Here is a 17,734-nt window from a genome sequence, read left to right as displayed (position 1 = left end):
ACAGTGTGACACTAAACTAAAAATCAGTGTGTTATCGCTAAGGCATAACTCCCCTTTCAGTGTGTAAACAAAACAGATTTAACTACATGGGGATCAATCGTTCATTACCAACCAGTCACATTAATCTTCATACATTCAATGTAACCTGCTATGACTGTGTCCTACTATCAGGACAGAGGAGGTGGTGTGCGGGTATGAACAGGGTGGCTGTACAGTCGTGCAGAAAGTAGGTCATTCTTGGGAGACAAGAAATAGAATCAACAAGCAACAGATTTGACTGTTTTTTTCTCATTACAATCATATGATACTTGTTATATATCTATTTCTCTACACATTTGGATGATGTATGGTTGTGTTGGTTTCATGTGTTAATATGAAACTTAAGGAATTTCTGTTCCAAATCATCATCATCAACATCATACTAATATTGTATAGCGTCAATATCCAGGTCAGCTGCTCAAAGGCACTTTGTTTTTCCCCTCAATCATAATCAACTATAGAGTGATGTCATCATAATGTTTAAACCCTGTTTTAGCTCCAGTAACATTGAAAATGTACATGTATACATCTTAACATGGACATTTTAATAAAACTGATAACTTTCAATCTTTATTATAATGCTTATTCATCTTAATTACACCCCAAAATGTTGAAATGTCAATCAACACACTCTGGATAACGCATACTAGAAAGTGAAATATTTGTGAATTCCATTTGTGATTGTTTACCCAATCCTTATACAAAAATATATCACTTAAAACGTTGCAGGTAATTGATACAATACAGATGAAGTTTTAAAATGATTTACCTGAGAACCTACTCCCCAGTGTAACGATTTACAAAATGGCAGGTGTGATGTTCAGTGACCGCTTAACAGGATATGGCTAACACAACCTGTTTGAGCCCAGACATGCACACAACTTCCTCTTCACTCGGTTATGATGAATACTGTGGTTTACCACCGTCATGAAGTGGTCTCACGTCAACTGCCTGATCTAATTATACACCATGGACTCATACACAGTGGGACATGTCACAGTCACGCTTTAGTCCACATCAATCACAATCATCATATTCTGTTTGGGTTTGCTTGCATACCTCTATTCATATTAACAAAGTACTAGCAACATATCCCTCGTCATACATTACTAACAAAATACTGTCAACATACCCCTTGTCAAACCAGTATAATCAAAATACATGAGCTATCAACTTACCTTTGGATGTCATGCTGGTGAGCTCTCTAACTGACCTATCTAAACATTCACAGTCATCCATGATCTGAATTGCTAACACGGTTTCATCACTGAAACTGAAACCTATTCGACTGATTGGTAATAACCAAGTAATAAAAACATTTATTCAAAAAAAATGTGTGTCAGGATGTAAATTAATTCTTCATGCATTCTACACATGACACTACTGGCTGAGGGATTTCCTCAGTTTGATTGGATTAGCTGTCAGGAAATTTAGGAATTATTATGAATTGCTATTTACACATCAGGGACTAACAGTCTTCACTGAAGTAAAAGATCATGAGTGAGTCAGCAGACCGCAATAATCAAGTCTGGACCAGACAATCCAGTGATCACAGCTGACGCACAGGAGCATCATCGGAATGAGGGAATTAGTGAGGGAGTGACAATCTTATGATCAACATCAGGAGCATCAATTTATGCAGTTTGGATATGATGACATGTGTCTTCCAAATCAGCAAGCTCTAGCAGCCTGACACAGAGACACTGGTAATCATAGAACTCTCAACTGAATGTCTAAGGAGAGCAAGCAGAAAAATTATAAACCGTAAAGCATCTGATTTTTAATGAAAATTTAAAAATTCACTACTTGGGGACTGGAAGAAATTATAATCTGTATAAGATTCAAATTTTTATGTAAATGAAAAATTCACTACTTGGGTGCTGAAAAACCAATAAAACAGGAGAAAACTTGGATCAGAACCCATGACTGCAGATCCCCAGCACACCTTAAGGGCACAACTCTGAAGGAGAATTGCAACATAACAACCAGGTAACCCATAGAGATTTATGGCAACATTGTAGACAGTAACAAGCTTATTATCACTACAGCAGCGGTACATGTTGCTACAGCAGCAATACATGTTGCTACAGCACTGATACATGTTGCTACAGCACTGATACATGTTGCTACAGCACTGATACATGTCACCACAGAGATGACTGGTATTGTCATCAGATAATAAGAAGATGAAACAACCGGTTATTACATGGGCAGAGTCCTATATAACCTGCATGGCTGTACATTGATTGTAAAAATGTTTCCACCTTAGCTGAAAGTGGAAACAATGGGAAATAAATCAATAAACATTCAGTCATACAATGTTGCAAGGACAACACAAGGATAGGTAACCATTAGATACACAGATACACCATAAACCCTTGGCATTTCAATTCAACGTAACACAGAAGCACTGAGACTTTGTTGAGGTTAGGACAGTTCTGAGATGACAGACAACAATTATGGAGGATCTTGCTGAATGTATACTTCATCAAATACTCTACTGGCATATGTTAAGTCAAACAAAATCTTCAGCAGTCCTAAGAGGTTACAAACAAGGCCTAGATTTTCAAAGTTCTCTTGGGAAGATAAACTGACAATCAAAAGAAAGTTGTCAGCAGCTTTGGTGAACTCTAAATTGAAAACAAACACTTGCATCATGTTGATGTTGACAAATATCTATATTTTATCAATGTGTTATCACTCTCGCACAATCTGGAGGCGATGCATTTAAAAAGTCATTATTTACAGTTACTGCTAAACAATGGGGGTACAACAAAAAGTCACTTCCACAAAACCTGTTAAATCAACAGGGTCCACAGCAATGTCTGTGACTGGGGCTTGACAGGCGTCATCAGTACCTTTTGTGACCTCCTGCAAGAATGCACTGTTGGCAATGTCTTTACATAGATGACATCAAACATCTGATGATGTTAGCTGGTATGCTTTGCTATGTATCCTGTAAGGTATTCTCCAGGTCCCAAAGATTGGTTGGCTATTTGGGATGTCTTCTTAGCTCTAAACCATAGGTGCTCTATGCATTCAGGTTGCCATGGTTTAACAAGCTGTGTTTTCTGGTCGTTACAAACCCCATCCCAGATCACGAAACTGCCACCTCCTCTTGAATGAACATCCTGGACACAATTTGAAGTCAGTCTTTCATTTTGGATTCTTCTGTCAGCATGGAACTGAATAAATCTGCCCTCATCGGTGAAGAGAAGATGTCGCCAATCTATCGCTGCCAGCGTAGTACACGTCGGGGCCACTGTAGTCTGGGCAAGCCAATGTTGTGGTGTTGCCACAGATTCCGTCACTGTCAAGAACCGATTGCACAGGTGTAACATGCTCACACATCTGTCTTGCCCATGTCTTGTGACACATGGTCTGCTGCTTCGAGATCTGTCACACGTCCTGCCAGTCTGGTGGTAACGCTGGAACAACTTAGTTACTGCCTGACGAGTACAACCCAAGATTTGTCTCTGGCGTCCCCACCATGGCCATGCTAGTGGCTCTCTCTCTCTCTTCTGTGCTTAAACATTGCATCTCTTTGATGTTTTTTTGATTGATGTGACAGTGTTTGACCATTTTCAATTAATGACATTGATAGTGGTATCTGCATAGAGATTCCATGAAAAATGGAAAAACTTAGTTTTGGTTCAAGCGTCACAGCTTGTGCATAAATGACAGGTGCATGTCCTGGAGTCTTTGGAAATAAACAGGTTGTGTTTGCATGCAGTGTTTCCATAAGCCATTAACATGTCTCTAAATCTTGGGGGATATTCAAAGTTTTCAGTGGTAACATTCTTCTAATTGTCAGTTAAGTTATAAGTTAATGTGTGGCACTTACAACATTCATAGCACTAAGAGAGCTTTGAAAATCTAGGCCCAGGATTGGGTGGTCAGACTACCTGACTTGGTTGTGCAGGTTGATGCTCATGCTGTTGATAACAGGATTGTCTGTTCCAGACTGTATTATTTACAGACCACCGTCATGTAGCTCTAATATTGCTGCGTGCAGCACTAAACAACAAGCCAACCAATAAACTAAACAAAACTACAGACTAAAGACAATGTCAAGAAAAGCATCAGAACTTTGCCACACAAACAATCTGTAATTCATTAATTTTTTAAAAACATTTAATAATAATGAAAACAGTAAACTTTTCTTTTCCTGATAGCAGGGTTTTATAATAGTTACTCGTATTTAACACTCCACCAAAAAAATTTGAGCAATAATATTTCATGGATTCCAACCTAAGGTCTCTTACTAAGTCATTCAATAACAATAATAATAACAGAATAATAGAAAAGAGACTTAATGTCAGGCTATCAGCAGCTGAGCAGGTCAAGGTGACATGCTGAAAGCTGTATAACCAACAACTGAAGCAAGCACAGTGTATCTCACAGTATTTGCATTTGAGGTATCCCACCCTATAATCTAGTGGTTATGTCATGGCTGCATCTCATAGTGTTTACACTGACACAGATGGTACTGCTTATCTCCCACACAAAGAGGCAATAAATGTGTCAGATTGTACTCTATAGGTCCTGCTGCACCTACTGACCCTTGGCTATCTTGACTGACCATCCACTGGGCAGCAGCCATTAAGTGTTTCATTGTGAGAAATAAGTGTTTCATTGTGAGAAATATTCTGAATCTCTTCAAAAGGGTCATTTCTAAATTCAAGTGAGAAGTTTAGAAGTCATGTCAAAATTCTAAAGATGTTTCGAAGAGAAACAGTATATAATTGCTTGACAAAGGTACAAGAATCTGTATCGAAATGTCACACTCATGAAATACAAGATGTTATACTTAAAACTTGTCTATATACAGTAAATACTTACCTTATGATTAATTTGTAAAAATATCAAGTAATTGCTATATTTACTAATATAGTGCCTCGTAGATGCTTCAATGAAAATCTCCTTTGATTTTTATGTATTACTAGAAAAATAATGAGTACTTTTATAGCCCTAAATTTCATACACCAAGTGCATGCTCAAAGTGCATACAAATATATAATTCAGCATTAACTTATCATTCTCATTCTTTTTTCCAACAATATTAGAAAATGATTCATAACAATGTATTCAGTTACCTATCCTTTTTACACAAACTTTAAAGAACAGGTTCAATACCTTTTTGAGATTTTATACATGCATTAAATGCCTTCACATATATCACAAGATGCCACACTAATGCATCATTGAGAACAGGGTAAAATATGATCTAGCATCATTATCACTTGAACTGAAACCAAATTTTATTTTTGTGAGGGTCTATGTGGCACATTTCAGTCATTCTAAACACTTTCAAATGTGTGCCTTATTATCAAGAAAACAGAATGTAAAGAAGTACCCCATCAAACCAGAAAACAAAGACAGTGGAGAGATGACTCAGATCTCAGAACTGCTTGTTTATCATCCAAGTAACCTGTAAATCATTATAATTTATTAACTATTTTATAATAATGAACAATATTATTATTACAATTAATTAATAATAAAAGTATTTACAACATTAATCATAATGAACAACCTTCATAGTTCCTTCTTTAAGTGGCAATTCTAGAAGTTGCAGAGTCAGTTAAGGACAAACTAGATGAATGCATAAGAGTTGCATAACATATGGTCTGTCTCTTAGTAACATAGTCTTAAGTAGGTCACAGTAATATATGCACTGAGGGAAACAAATAAAGGAAAAGAGGAAAATTCAAGTGTTCCTTTACTATTCTCCAGTTTTCATTATCAGCTATGAACAGCACTCTGGTCGGGAAGTCTGAGAACACATAATGGAACACTGCCATGAAGTGGTGTTCTCTCATTTGTTTCCTTCAGTATATTAGGCACAATCTATGTAACTTGTAAGTGACACTTAGGATGTCTGTGTATGTAGAGCTACAACAACCTTCAAGGTCATTCTTGAGTAGCATAACAATGAGTCTCAAGCGTCAAGGAAATAGTCCATTCAGAGTATTTCAAGTGTGAGTGATTTGTTTATACAGAAAAATACCTAAGACTGATGTAGACACTGTTTTCCTGAACACTGATCTTCACTACTGACTTACAGTGTGATTCACTAGAATAACGTAATGCACATGCACTTTAAATCAGTAGCATAATTGCAAAATTGTCATGGACTTCAAAAGTTCAAGTTTCTTTTCGTGTTTTCATTTTTCTCAAATTTAACTAAATATGAGATCCTCAGAAGCTTCTGAAGTAACAAAAACACCTTTGCATGGTAAGAGATATGTGTCAAATACGATTACAACACAAACACTATAGTGGTCTTAATCTGCTGGTTTTCTTCTGTAGCAAGCTATATTTCAATAATATTTGTTAGTATTATATCCTACTTTAGCAGTACAGAGTTGCATACCCAAACATTTTACTTGTTAAATAGCAAAAAGGATTTATTCAAATTGTAACCCAGCTACAGACTTGCTGAGCAATCTCTTGCAATGTTGGGTGCATTGACAGTCAAGTTACCTTGACAACCAATCCAAACAGTCAGTTCCTACTACAAGCAATAGAGAACAAAGACCTAAATCTCTGGTACATACCCCAGAGCATATATTCACATATTTAATCTCTAAATTACCATCACTTCATGGCTCTTGCAAGCTATAATCAGTCTCCTTTAACCTGACCTTCAGAGAAATCAGATTTTGTTAATATTCACAGGTTAGCACAGAATTTATTTTAACTTAACAATATCATAGGAATTACAATAAACTATGGTTCTAAATAGGTAACATGCAATATGTTTACTCTGTTGCAATTATAGTTTATTATAGTTTGTTCAATGCATGTTATATGCATTTCCACTAAAATATACAGCACATGACTCTAGTTAAAAGAGTGAGTGAGTGAGTGAGTGAGTGAGTGAGTGAGTGAGTGAGTGAGTGAGTGAGTGAGTGAGTGAGTGAGGTTTTACTCTGAGTCAGGCAGTGTTGTGGCGGTAACAAAGCAAGGGACACAAGATATGAACTTAAGATATTGTACCCATTTCAGGGTTCAAACCAGTGAATTCTGTAAGGTGAACAGACACTCATTTACATTACATTAACTAGATAATAAGATCAGTGGTTCACTATATGAATATCAGATAAAGATGTTTTCCTTCTTGTTTACGTGATAAAAAAAACCTACTTACTGACCACTTGACAACTTAAATTTAAAAACAAATAACAAAATCCAGATCAAAATATTTTTTGATCAAATTAAATGATTTCCAAGCGCAGTAAAAACATCCCTTGAAGAAAGACATCCTGGTCCAATGAAGCTGGAGACCTGGGCTTGGTGTTAAGGCCTGCAGTCACATCACACCCTCAGGTAGGTAAGTAAGTAACTATAAGATAGGCTTGACAAGCTACAATCAATCACTTGTCACAAATCTACATCTAGGAAGCGAACAAATACACCCAGTCAGGCTTGTGTCCTCAAGCTGCAATCACTGACTATGATAAGTAGAAATGGTGCTTATTGGATTTGCATCTTTATCACGATGATTATCAGTTTTTATATCATTATAACACTGTTTTTCCATCCATCCACTGACTATGAAAGCAGCAGTGACACTTATTAGATTTGCATGTTGAACAAAAAAATCCATAAGTTGATCCTTCCCTGCCATTTCCTACTGTATCAAAATACCATTTTACACTTTCAGCTTTTGAGTTATGAATGATACAGACCTAATTAGCAGATACAGGGTAGATTCAGAACGCCATCTGGAACATGACTTATGACCACATTGAATATATTTTTTTTGCAAAGGCCTTTCAAAATTCAGTTTCATTCATGCTGTCCAAGACCTTTTTGAAGCTGAGATGAATCATATAAAGATCTTAGCCATATACATTGATAAATGCACTAAACCTTTTTAAGAAAGTGTGAGAACAAACTCACTTTTTCAATGTTCTGACACTGACATTTGGAAGAATAATTTCTCATGTACATAATCTATATAGCAGACATTCCAAAAGACAGCAGTGAACTTTAAACAGAAGCAGTCTATGTGAAAAGACATTCACTCACTCATTAGCTATGTGGTGTTACTACATTAATTGTGATAGTGAGACGATTATGTCATAGATGTTAAGAGAAACACCCAACAGCTGCAGAACTTGATACTGCTTTGTGAAACTGGATCCAGCTGATCTTGTCCCTAAAGTGGCTTAGACTCTCTCTCTCTCTCTCTCTCTCTCTCTCTCTCTCTCTCTCTCTCTCTCTCTCTCTCTCTCTCTCTCTCTCTCTCTCTCTCTCTCTCTCTCTCTCTCTCTCTCTCTCTCTCTCTCTCTCTCTCTCTCTCTCTCTCTCTCTCTCTCTCTCTCTCTCTCTGTTAGTGTAGTCATTCATGGCCTAGTTGATCCACTTCACGTCTTTTCATCAAATATTTTTCGGCGACATAACCAACCACGATAAGTATCGCTACCTTTCAACAAATATATCCCTCCAAACTGCTTTGCCGTAATAAACATTAAGGGACATTTTAATATTCATGTCGCGTTATATCTCCATGCGTGAGAAATCAAAACAACCATTATGGAGAACAGCAGTGTTGTAACAGCCCGTATACCCCACCACCATGATATAACAGAAGAGACGTATTCATATAGTACCGTGTCGCCGTGTGCCATATCCACCCGTTACGTGGACAGTATTGGACAAATAACAGTCACCGTGAAATCCTCACAGCTGATCAAAGGACAATGAATCCCAATGAATGGAATCGCTAAATTTAGACACAAAGACCGAAATGCAAAATCAACGAAGGTACTCGCTTAACTAGAAAAACGCTAAACCTCAAAGATTAAAAGTTTTAAAACATAAATACACATAAATACTGCGATAGAGAGATGACTTACTTGATTTTCCTTATCGCACTCTCCGTGGTGGTTTTGCTGAGAGCGAAGCATCTAACAGTAAACACTACTCTGCACTGTCGGCATACGACTGCTTATATATGGGGCGCAAGCTTGGTCCGGTCGTTCCGCTTTAATGCACTTCCCGGGAAGTGAATTTACAATAGGGTCTGTGCTTGTGTCGTGGGGCTAATTGAAACAAAGATAAGAAAAGCCCTCATTTATTTTATGAGTAATTAGCGCTTAAAGGGCTTAATTTAAACAGACAATGTTTGTGATTTAGTCAGTAATTAACACACTCTTTTTCCCGAAATCTTAGCATAAAGAAAACTTATATTAGGATGCAAGAACTGGACCCATATTAGTTCTTGAAATAATACTATAAATGCATAAATTGTAATAAAAATCTGAAATATGAATAGTCGTCTTGCATATAGTTTGTAGTTATTTATATCCCGAAACATGACGTAATGACAACACTGAAATCCTCAAACCACGTGGTTTATAAACCGAAGCTGTTTACATTCTACAAAGAGTGAAAAGTATACGAATCTTGATCTATAAAATTAAATTTAAACAATTCGGAGCGATTTAATATACACAATCAGATACTTCCAGCTGATATCCTACCTTCGACATGGTTGAGTGAAACAAAGTAGTATCTTTCAGACATAATTTATGTTGATTCACCGCGAAACATGCATTATACAGTATGGTTCAAAATTATTGAGAATAGCTAAAGCATTTCATATTATTAAACGAGAACAAATCAGATAAAATTGAATGTATTGTGAAAGTGAACTGACCTTTTCATGTTGTGTAGGTAACAATTTAATATTTTATCAAGTCTCCTTGAGCTTCACGGCACAGTCTAAGACGGGTAGGCATACTTCCTATCAGAGAGGTTAGTGTCTCGTGAGTTATGCTGCCCCAGTATCGGACCATTTCTCTCTTCATGTCTTCAATTTTTGTCAACCCCTTTTGATTCACACATTCCTTCATCATCCCCCAAATGTTCTCAATGGGATTTAAGTCAGGACTATATGCAGGAAATGGTAATGCAGTCACATTTTTCTCCTGAAACCACTGCTTGGCATGTTTTGCGGTGTGTTTAGGATCATTACCTTGCTGCTAAATCCAGTCATTTCCATAAAACACATGTGCACTTGGAAGGAGAAAATTATCTAATATGTTAGTGTAGCGTTGACTTGTCAGATTTCCCTCAAACACACACAGCGGGGTCGTTCCTAATAAGGATATCCCTCCCCATACATGAAACTTTGGGCTGTATTTAGGTCGTCGATACAACGGTGCTGACGCAGACTTTGTCCATATTTTCACATTATTGGGATATACCCATATTGAGCTTTCATCAGTAAAAATCACATTTTCCCAGTCAAAGTTTTCATGTGCCAAACACCACTCAACACGCCTGTCTTTATGTTCTTGTTTCATGAGAGGAGAAGGAATTCCAGTCTTTTTCTCCCATCCAAGATCAATCAAATTTCTTCTAACTGTAGATTTTGATACAACTGTTGATCCCCTTTCTATCATTTCATACCTGATGTTGGTGATGCTTGCCCTCTGCTTTTTAGACGCTAAAATTCCCAGCCGGACGCGATCTGAGAAGTCCAATTTTCTGGGTCTCCCTGCTCCTTTCTGGTGCCCAAAATTCTTTCCCTCTTTAAAATTCTTCCTAATCCTATACACAGTAGAAAGAGGAGTTCCTGTTCTCTCTGCCAATATATTTACATCATCAATTCCTTGATTACACAACTCAAAAATCAACCTTCTTTTATCTTCAGCAGACATTGTTGACAGTGCTGAGGAAAATGACGTCTGCTACAAATTCAGGGGAGGTAACTCTAATTGTACTATACTCAGTAGGCCAAGATGAGTTACCTCCCTTATACCATTACTTAGTTTTAAGTATCAGTGAATCAGTTGAGGTGTTAGGATAGCTCAAAGTAAGAAGAAAAATTCTCAATAATTATGAACCAGACTATACATAGCTGCGTGGTTTTCCGGTACAACCTTCCCACAAAGCATCCAGGTAACGGTTTTGTCGCTGGAAATAGTCTGAGCATACTGACTGGTGCTCAGTTACCTCAGGTTTTCAGTTGTCTTCCTATTTTTAACTGTTACTGCCAAATCCGGCAATTTTATTCTGAATAAAATGAATCTATCTAGAACATCTGGGCACTCATATAGATAAATAAATATGTTAGCATGTATTCTGTATTTTATGTGAGCATGTATTCTGTGTTAATGTGTAATTACAGTGCACAACGCGTTACAGTTCAGCTTTGTGCTTTCATTTACGGTGCTTTTCTGCGCAATGCCCCAACACAGATTCTCAGAGTTCTGTAAAGAGGGCCCTTTATTATAAAGCTGCATTTTAGTATATCTTTATATTTTGTTAAAGGGGGAGATTTTAATGAACTACACATAAGTGAGTGAGTTAATATGACAATATTGCAGCCATATTGTGACGAGCCGGCAGCATGTAAAGTTGGGGTAAGGGGCGATGACTTGCCTGCTGTGTTGGTAGTATCATGCACGTTTGTACAGGCTGTATAGAAATATACCTACCTCTCTGCACGCACGCAAACTAAGCATAAAAGAATCAACTACAACAAAAACAAACTAAAATAATTTTACATAACTATGAATTATCACGGGCGAGTAATAAATAACATTCTTGTTAACATTTTGAAGTTGACCCATTTCAAAACCCTAGTACTTTTGTAAATGGGACAGTGGTCGTTGACCAGTGTGACCAAGTGATCTATTAAACGACAAACCAGGTAAAGCCCACGCTGGGCTACACAAAAAGACAGGCGGAACAGTGGGTTAGGGGGTCACGGCACCCAGATATCAGAAGAATTACTGGAGCGGAGAACTCTCGGATATCTCTTTGTGGGGAAAATGATACGTCATTACTTCACCCTCGACATTTCTTTGGCTTGAACCAAATACGTACTTTAATAAATCGATAAATATCTTTGCTTGAATGCAACCACAGAAATATTGTACACAAGACTGTGTTGTTACTGTCAGATCTTCCTTGACCGATCTTTGACTTTAAAAAAACCCACAAAACAGGTCAGAAGCCTGTAGGCCATATCCACTAAATGTATTCATGATGGTAGAATGTTAGATGAGTATTTATAAAGCTTATCAACCTGTTGCGGAAACAGTACTAGTTGTATGGAGATAGTATCGCGGGTATGATAATGTATATGGAAGTAGTACACAGTAAACTGACCTTATGTGTCTGGGTGTGAGTATTACGAAGGTGGAGTAATAATGCAGCCCGTCATTCATCACAGTCCCTGAACTAGATCATTACATTATTTCCCCTTTAGTCCAGCCTTTCCTGCACCGTTAAGCTCCAAATTAAGCAAGTCTAGATTTCCCCAGGTTCTCAATATTCCAGCATACCGATGCTCCTAGACTGACGCTCTAACGCTTAGTCTCTGAATGTATAATTTTGATCGTAACAAACAAATCTATTTATATTGACATGAAGCCCTGGGCAGAGGGCAAGTTCAGAAAGTGACGGAATTCAGCCTTGCTTCATTTAGGGCTTCAGCATTGCAGGGAGCGATGATCATAAGACGTTTCTGTCTATAAAAAGGTGTCCATCCATAAAAAGTGTTCCCTTTTCCCAATTAAACAATACTAATGATCAAAAATTAATATGCATTCTTGTATAGCAGTGATTTTTATCTTGCATTTGCAATACATTTGTGAAACAGTCTAAGCAAACATATGCTCGGTTTTACTGATACTGACCGAGTCTACATTTACTTAGACTGGTGGTGAAATTCTGATGTTTGTGGGATGTGTCATAGCGAGATGATCGTCAGTGTTTGAACATTTCCTAAATTTTTCCAAAGGTACCCATGGCACTTTGACGCCATGGATGGGTAATCAGTGCCAGATAGGACAATTAAAACGCTTGCCACTAATTAATCCGAGCCTAATTAACAGCAAATTGAAAGCCTGTTTCGGCATGAAATTAAGGGATAAAATAGGTGTAACTGGCAGCTTACTGGATAATCCTTTGCGTTACAATTAAGAATTCAAAAGTCCTAAATGAGCGTTCACCAACAGCCATCTAAACATGGGGTTTACATGCCAAATATAAACCATATATCACACAGAATTGGAAATGGTACAACGTGACTCAGTGATTTTGTTGATTTGACAATCTTAATTTGATGGGACACTTACACATATAGATTACTTGCATATTGTATCACAGACGCTGTCTTTGTAAATGTATCTTTCACGTGGACAATTCTTGTTTGCATGATAGTATATTGGGTCATGAGCAGTCTATGGAAGATGCATGTATGCGACTAAGAGACCAGTCATAATCTATGGCCATCGGAATCATGATAATTTTAGAGTTGGGGAGGGAGAGGGGAGTTGTCGCTCACACTGCAAGTTTTTACATAAAAATAATCATTACTCCCCTATCCATTGATTATGCACGAACCCTTACTTGAAAAAGCCCTGGTTGATCATGGTACACGACCGCCTAGCTCCGTTTGAGTTTAGTTCTACGCCGCACCCAACAATATTCCAGCTATACGGCGGCGGTGCATTAATGATGGAGTCTGGACCAGACAATCCTGCGATCAACATTATGAGTATTGATCTACGCTATTGGGATTCCATAACATATGTCAACCAAGTCAGCGAACATGACCCAATCCTGTTGATAGCCAGTCAAAACGTACCGATGAATTTCAATTTTGACGTCTATGTGAATCAAATAAAGTGAAATTTAGATTGCGAAACCTCATGATTTTTCTTTGCAATTGAACACTTAAATCTCAGAATTTTATTCAGCTTAGGATGAAAGTTCCTTAACATACGATCATCGGTTTAAATCGCTATCATTGGTTTGTATTACAAGGGGCTAAGTGCAGAATATGGAACCGTGAAACAATGCACGTGTGGTACTTGATTAACTTTAACTTAACCCTTCTGTTAACGTCTTCCCTTATAGCCATAACCATGCACTACAACTGTACGTGGCCTTGACTGATATGTGCAAGGTGTATTGTCCTGCTAGAAAAACGAGGTAGATGCCTCTCAAAGTGATTTATATGTATATCTTTTTGTGTTATTGGCGAGGATTCTTATTATCGTAATCATACAACGTGTCGTATTCTTGTTTGTTTGTCTGTCGTTTTTTGTTCTCTTCCCATCTTGAACACTGGTGACAAACTTTTTACAATGCGGAAGAAAGGTATGGAATCCAAGAAGGGACATTAGCTGTCGCGTTAACGTTGTCACCCTAGCAAAAACAGACAAAAGTGTCCTCATTAACCAAAGTGCCACAATATGGTACAAGTTAACACCATGGGGACTGGAGTTTGTCTTGTCAGTTGAAGACACTTGATGGCAGGGCGGTATAACCATTTCGACCTTTGTCATGGACAGGGGATGTCTGAAGAAACATTTACTGCAGAAATCTGCTGTCTGACTGAGTATTACGTTCAAAGACAGCCCGGAAATCTTTGAGATGAACATGCTGTAAATGAAAAACAGTTCCTAAATTATTTTCATAAAATGTAAAAACAATCCAGAGTGTTTGTTCAGTCGGACCTGCAACAATCCAGAATTTCCACTTAAAGACTTGCAGGGACGATATTGTGTGTATTCGTTCCAAGGCTTGTGTGACAGACTCCGGGGTATTATTATGCATGCGTCGTATACGTAGACTCAGAAAGTTTCAGCCACCCCACGTTACTGAAACACTGTCTCAAGGCGATGTTATACCCACTCATCTCGACGTCTCGTCTTTAATAACGGATGATGATATATTGCGTCGCTGTGCTATGACTTCATTTGACGGATCAGCAGTTGGAACTGCTAAAATGCGCACGTGCAAGGTTTTACCACTCGAGTGTTATATCCTTACGAGTAATGTTTAACTTATCTCCTTGGAGCTGAGTTAGAGTGAAAACTAAGATGAGGTCAGACCTAAAGGACTCGCATTAGACGACAGTATGTATCTACTGAAGCATTCCCGTCTACAAAACAGAGTGGTTTCAACTTGCACTCCAAAACATGAACAAGTCACATATTTGCTGATTACGACTTATCCCTGAAAGGAAGTCGATAACAGATCATAGAAAAAACATTCAGCCACCACACAAAACAAGCCAGTCAGTCTTCCTGTTTATTTCAGCACTATTGGAACATGATCAGTGATCTGGGTTGGTCTTCAGCAACTCGTGCTTGTCATACGAGGCGACTCCCGGGATGAGATGGTCAGGTTCACTGACTTGGTTAATGGATGGCATCGTATACCATATAATGGGTTGTTTGGGTCGGAGGGGTAGCCCAGTGGTTAAAGCGTTCGCTCGTCCTGGGTTCGATTCCCCACATGAATGCAATGTGTGAAGGGCATTACTGGTGTCCCCCGCCGTGATTTTGCAGCAAATTTGCGAAAAAGGCGTAAAACCATACTCACTCACACCCAAATGGGTTGAGCAAGACTGACGAACACTTAGTTGAGATACGACCTTACGGGTGTGTTCAGGAGGTAATAAATCGTCTTCAAATCATCTCAGTTAAGAATGCTAAAACGAAGAATTGCGACATTTTCAAACTGCAGTTCTCTGGACTTGGCAAATTTATATACCCCATTGAACCTTATTTGATATACCTATTTCACGGTCCATGTAACAGATCACAGAAAAGATATGAGATCTGGAAGTAAGTATTTGACGCTAACCACACTTTTAGCGGGCCATTTCTGATTTGGCCCAAGGTGTCTACCCCTCCCACTGTCACATCGTGACAGCTGACAGAAGACATAACCAGGAAATCTTCATGTTAGACAAGGAAACGGGAAGCGATCTGCTAACCTTATCATTATTTTATTTAGGTTAAGGTACGTAAGATAATGACGCGTGATGGCTGGGGAAACAATAGCGGACAGTAACAAATTTTATAACATCTGGATTATGGTTTCCTAGCAACGTACATTTTCAGATACTTGTGGAGGATGTCCCCTTCGTGATTTGAAATACCTCAGTCTCAGATTGAAGCATAAATCGACAAACCGTCATAGAAGAAAAATCAGCCAGTTAAGGGGTAGGGCTGGGACGGGTAACCCGGATACCCGGGACGGGTGGGTAATGAGTTGGACACGATCACCCGTCTCAGTACCCGGACCCGTTATGATCATGTGACTGATAGATTAAACAATGTAACATGTTATTTTTTCTTGATTAAAAGATTGCATTGTCCTGAAGATTTAGACGTAATTGTAAACCAAAAGTTACTGTGTTCTGCAATCTGATTGGTTGAAAAACATGATTAAATGGTATTGTAAACCAAAAGTTACTGTGTTCTGTAATCTCATTGGTTGAAAAACATGATCAAATGGTATTAGATTCCCGGAAACTGCAAGACTATTCACCACGTATTGACACGCAAACAATTGTTTTGTTTTGTCATCAACAGTGGTGACGTCATTCAAATCATATTGTGACGAAAAGTTAAAATGACGTCACAAATGAACACCTCCAGATGCTACCATGACAACCAGCTGAAACGGCCAGCTGATGACACTTCACTGCTGTGTCCGTATTCGATGTAAACGAGTGCAGACACTAAAACCCTTTGGTTTACTTTTGTGTTTACAATGTCGATAAACATCATGTGATGTTTATCTCCTAATTTACAGTCACGTGTTTTGAATATAATACATGATAACGACATTGAAAAACTCGGTATTCTAGCCTCCTAGCTGACGAATATATTGCCATTTCTTACAAGATTGATGTCCGAAATTAAGATAACGGGTCGGGTAGGATGATAAAGGGTGGGGTTCCAGTGTAGTAAATTTGGACAAGTTCAAACCCTATAAGGGGGAAGTGGAAAGATATTCAAGCTATCGTGCAGACAGAACCATGACAGGGCCACGAGACGTTAGTGACGTACGTGGAGATTTAGGCGTACGCCAAATTTACGGAATTTCTATCCTTATTTTAGCCCGTGGGCTTAATTTGGATTTAGAGTGACGTCCCTTTCCCTTTAACATTCGCGTTCACATTTTACTCACTCGAGTAAACATTTTCTCCTTACCATTTCGCTGATTAAGGACTTTTACAAAATTCTGATTTTTCTTCATTTTTATCAAAATATTGAATTAACCCCCTGGATGCCGAGTTTTTTTTCAGGCGCACATTTTCATAAGGTTTGAAAAGTGAACGTTGTGCGAGATTTGCGCTCGCGTGGTCCTGGATCTGCGTACGGCTATGAAATTGCACAGACATGTAGAATATTTAATTTCCTATCCGTTGGTATAAATATAATTGCGACTACCTCAGGGGTTTGAGAAATAGACACTGCTAAAAGTTGTTCAAAACTTTTGTGTGTGTTCAAAAACAGTAAATTTCTCAGTTTTTTATCGTACACCAATAAAAGCACTCTGCTACGATTTTTTTAATTTGGCATCTTTACGGAAAGTGTGAGCGAAGAAAATACAGCTTGATATCTGAACGACATAAGTGTATATGAAATGGATGTATGTGCTAATGCATAACGTCCTACTCGCAAAATCAAAAATGACCTGCAATAAATGTCAAAAATCGATTTTCTACTATGACGTCAAACGTCGACAGAGAGGTCATGCACGTATAAAGGTAAGGGGGCATAACTCAGCTATGGTTTACATTAGGTCAATGTAACTCCGATCACATGGAGAGAATTTGCTGTGGATATGGACAGTATATTTTCGTTATGTTTTGTTCACAGTGAACCAAACTATTCCAATACAAATTTTCCCAATGTGAGAG

General features: G+C 38.1%; 1 protein-coding gene across 2 annotated transcripts in view; it reads right to left on the bottom strand.

Moving 5' to 3' along the window:
* The window catches only part of LOC137267522 (protein dispatched homolog 3-like), a 40,972-nt gene extending 31,970 nt beyond the window's left edge, over positions 1-9,002 (bottom strand). Inside the window, exon 1 of one of the 2 annotated variants that reach the window (XM_067801999.1) lies at positions 8,907-9,002. In XM_067801999.1, coding sequence (XP_067658100.1) covers positions 8,907-8,957 — 51 coding nt within the window. In that variant the 5' untranslated portion in view covers positions 8,958-9,002. Of the gene's footprint in view, positions 1-808; positions 954-8,906 lie in introns of those variants that run through there. The other variant, XM_067802000.1, reaches the window with a different exon arrangement.
* Positions 9,003-17,734: the final 8,732 nt, after the last annotated feature.

The sequence above is a fragment of the Haliotis asinina genome, chromosome 16, assembly GCF_037392515.1.
Source record: "Haliotis asinina isolate JCU_RB_2024 chromosome 16, JCU_Hal_asi_v2, whole genome shotgun sequence".
In the NCBI taxonomy this organism is placed as follows: domain Eukaryota; kingdom Metazoa; phylum Mollusca; class Gastropoda; order Lepetellida; family Haliotidae; genus Haliotis; species Haliotis asinina.
This window is presented reverse-complemented; position numbering and strand designations above follow the sequence as displayed.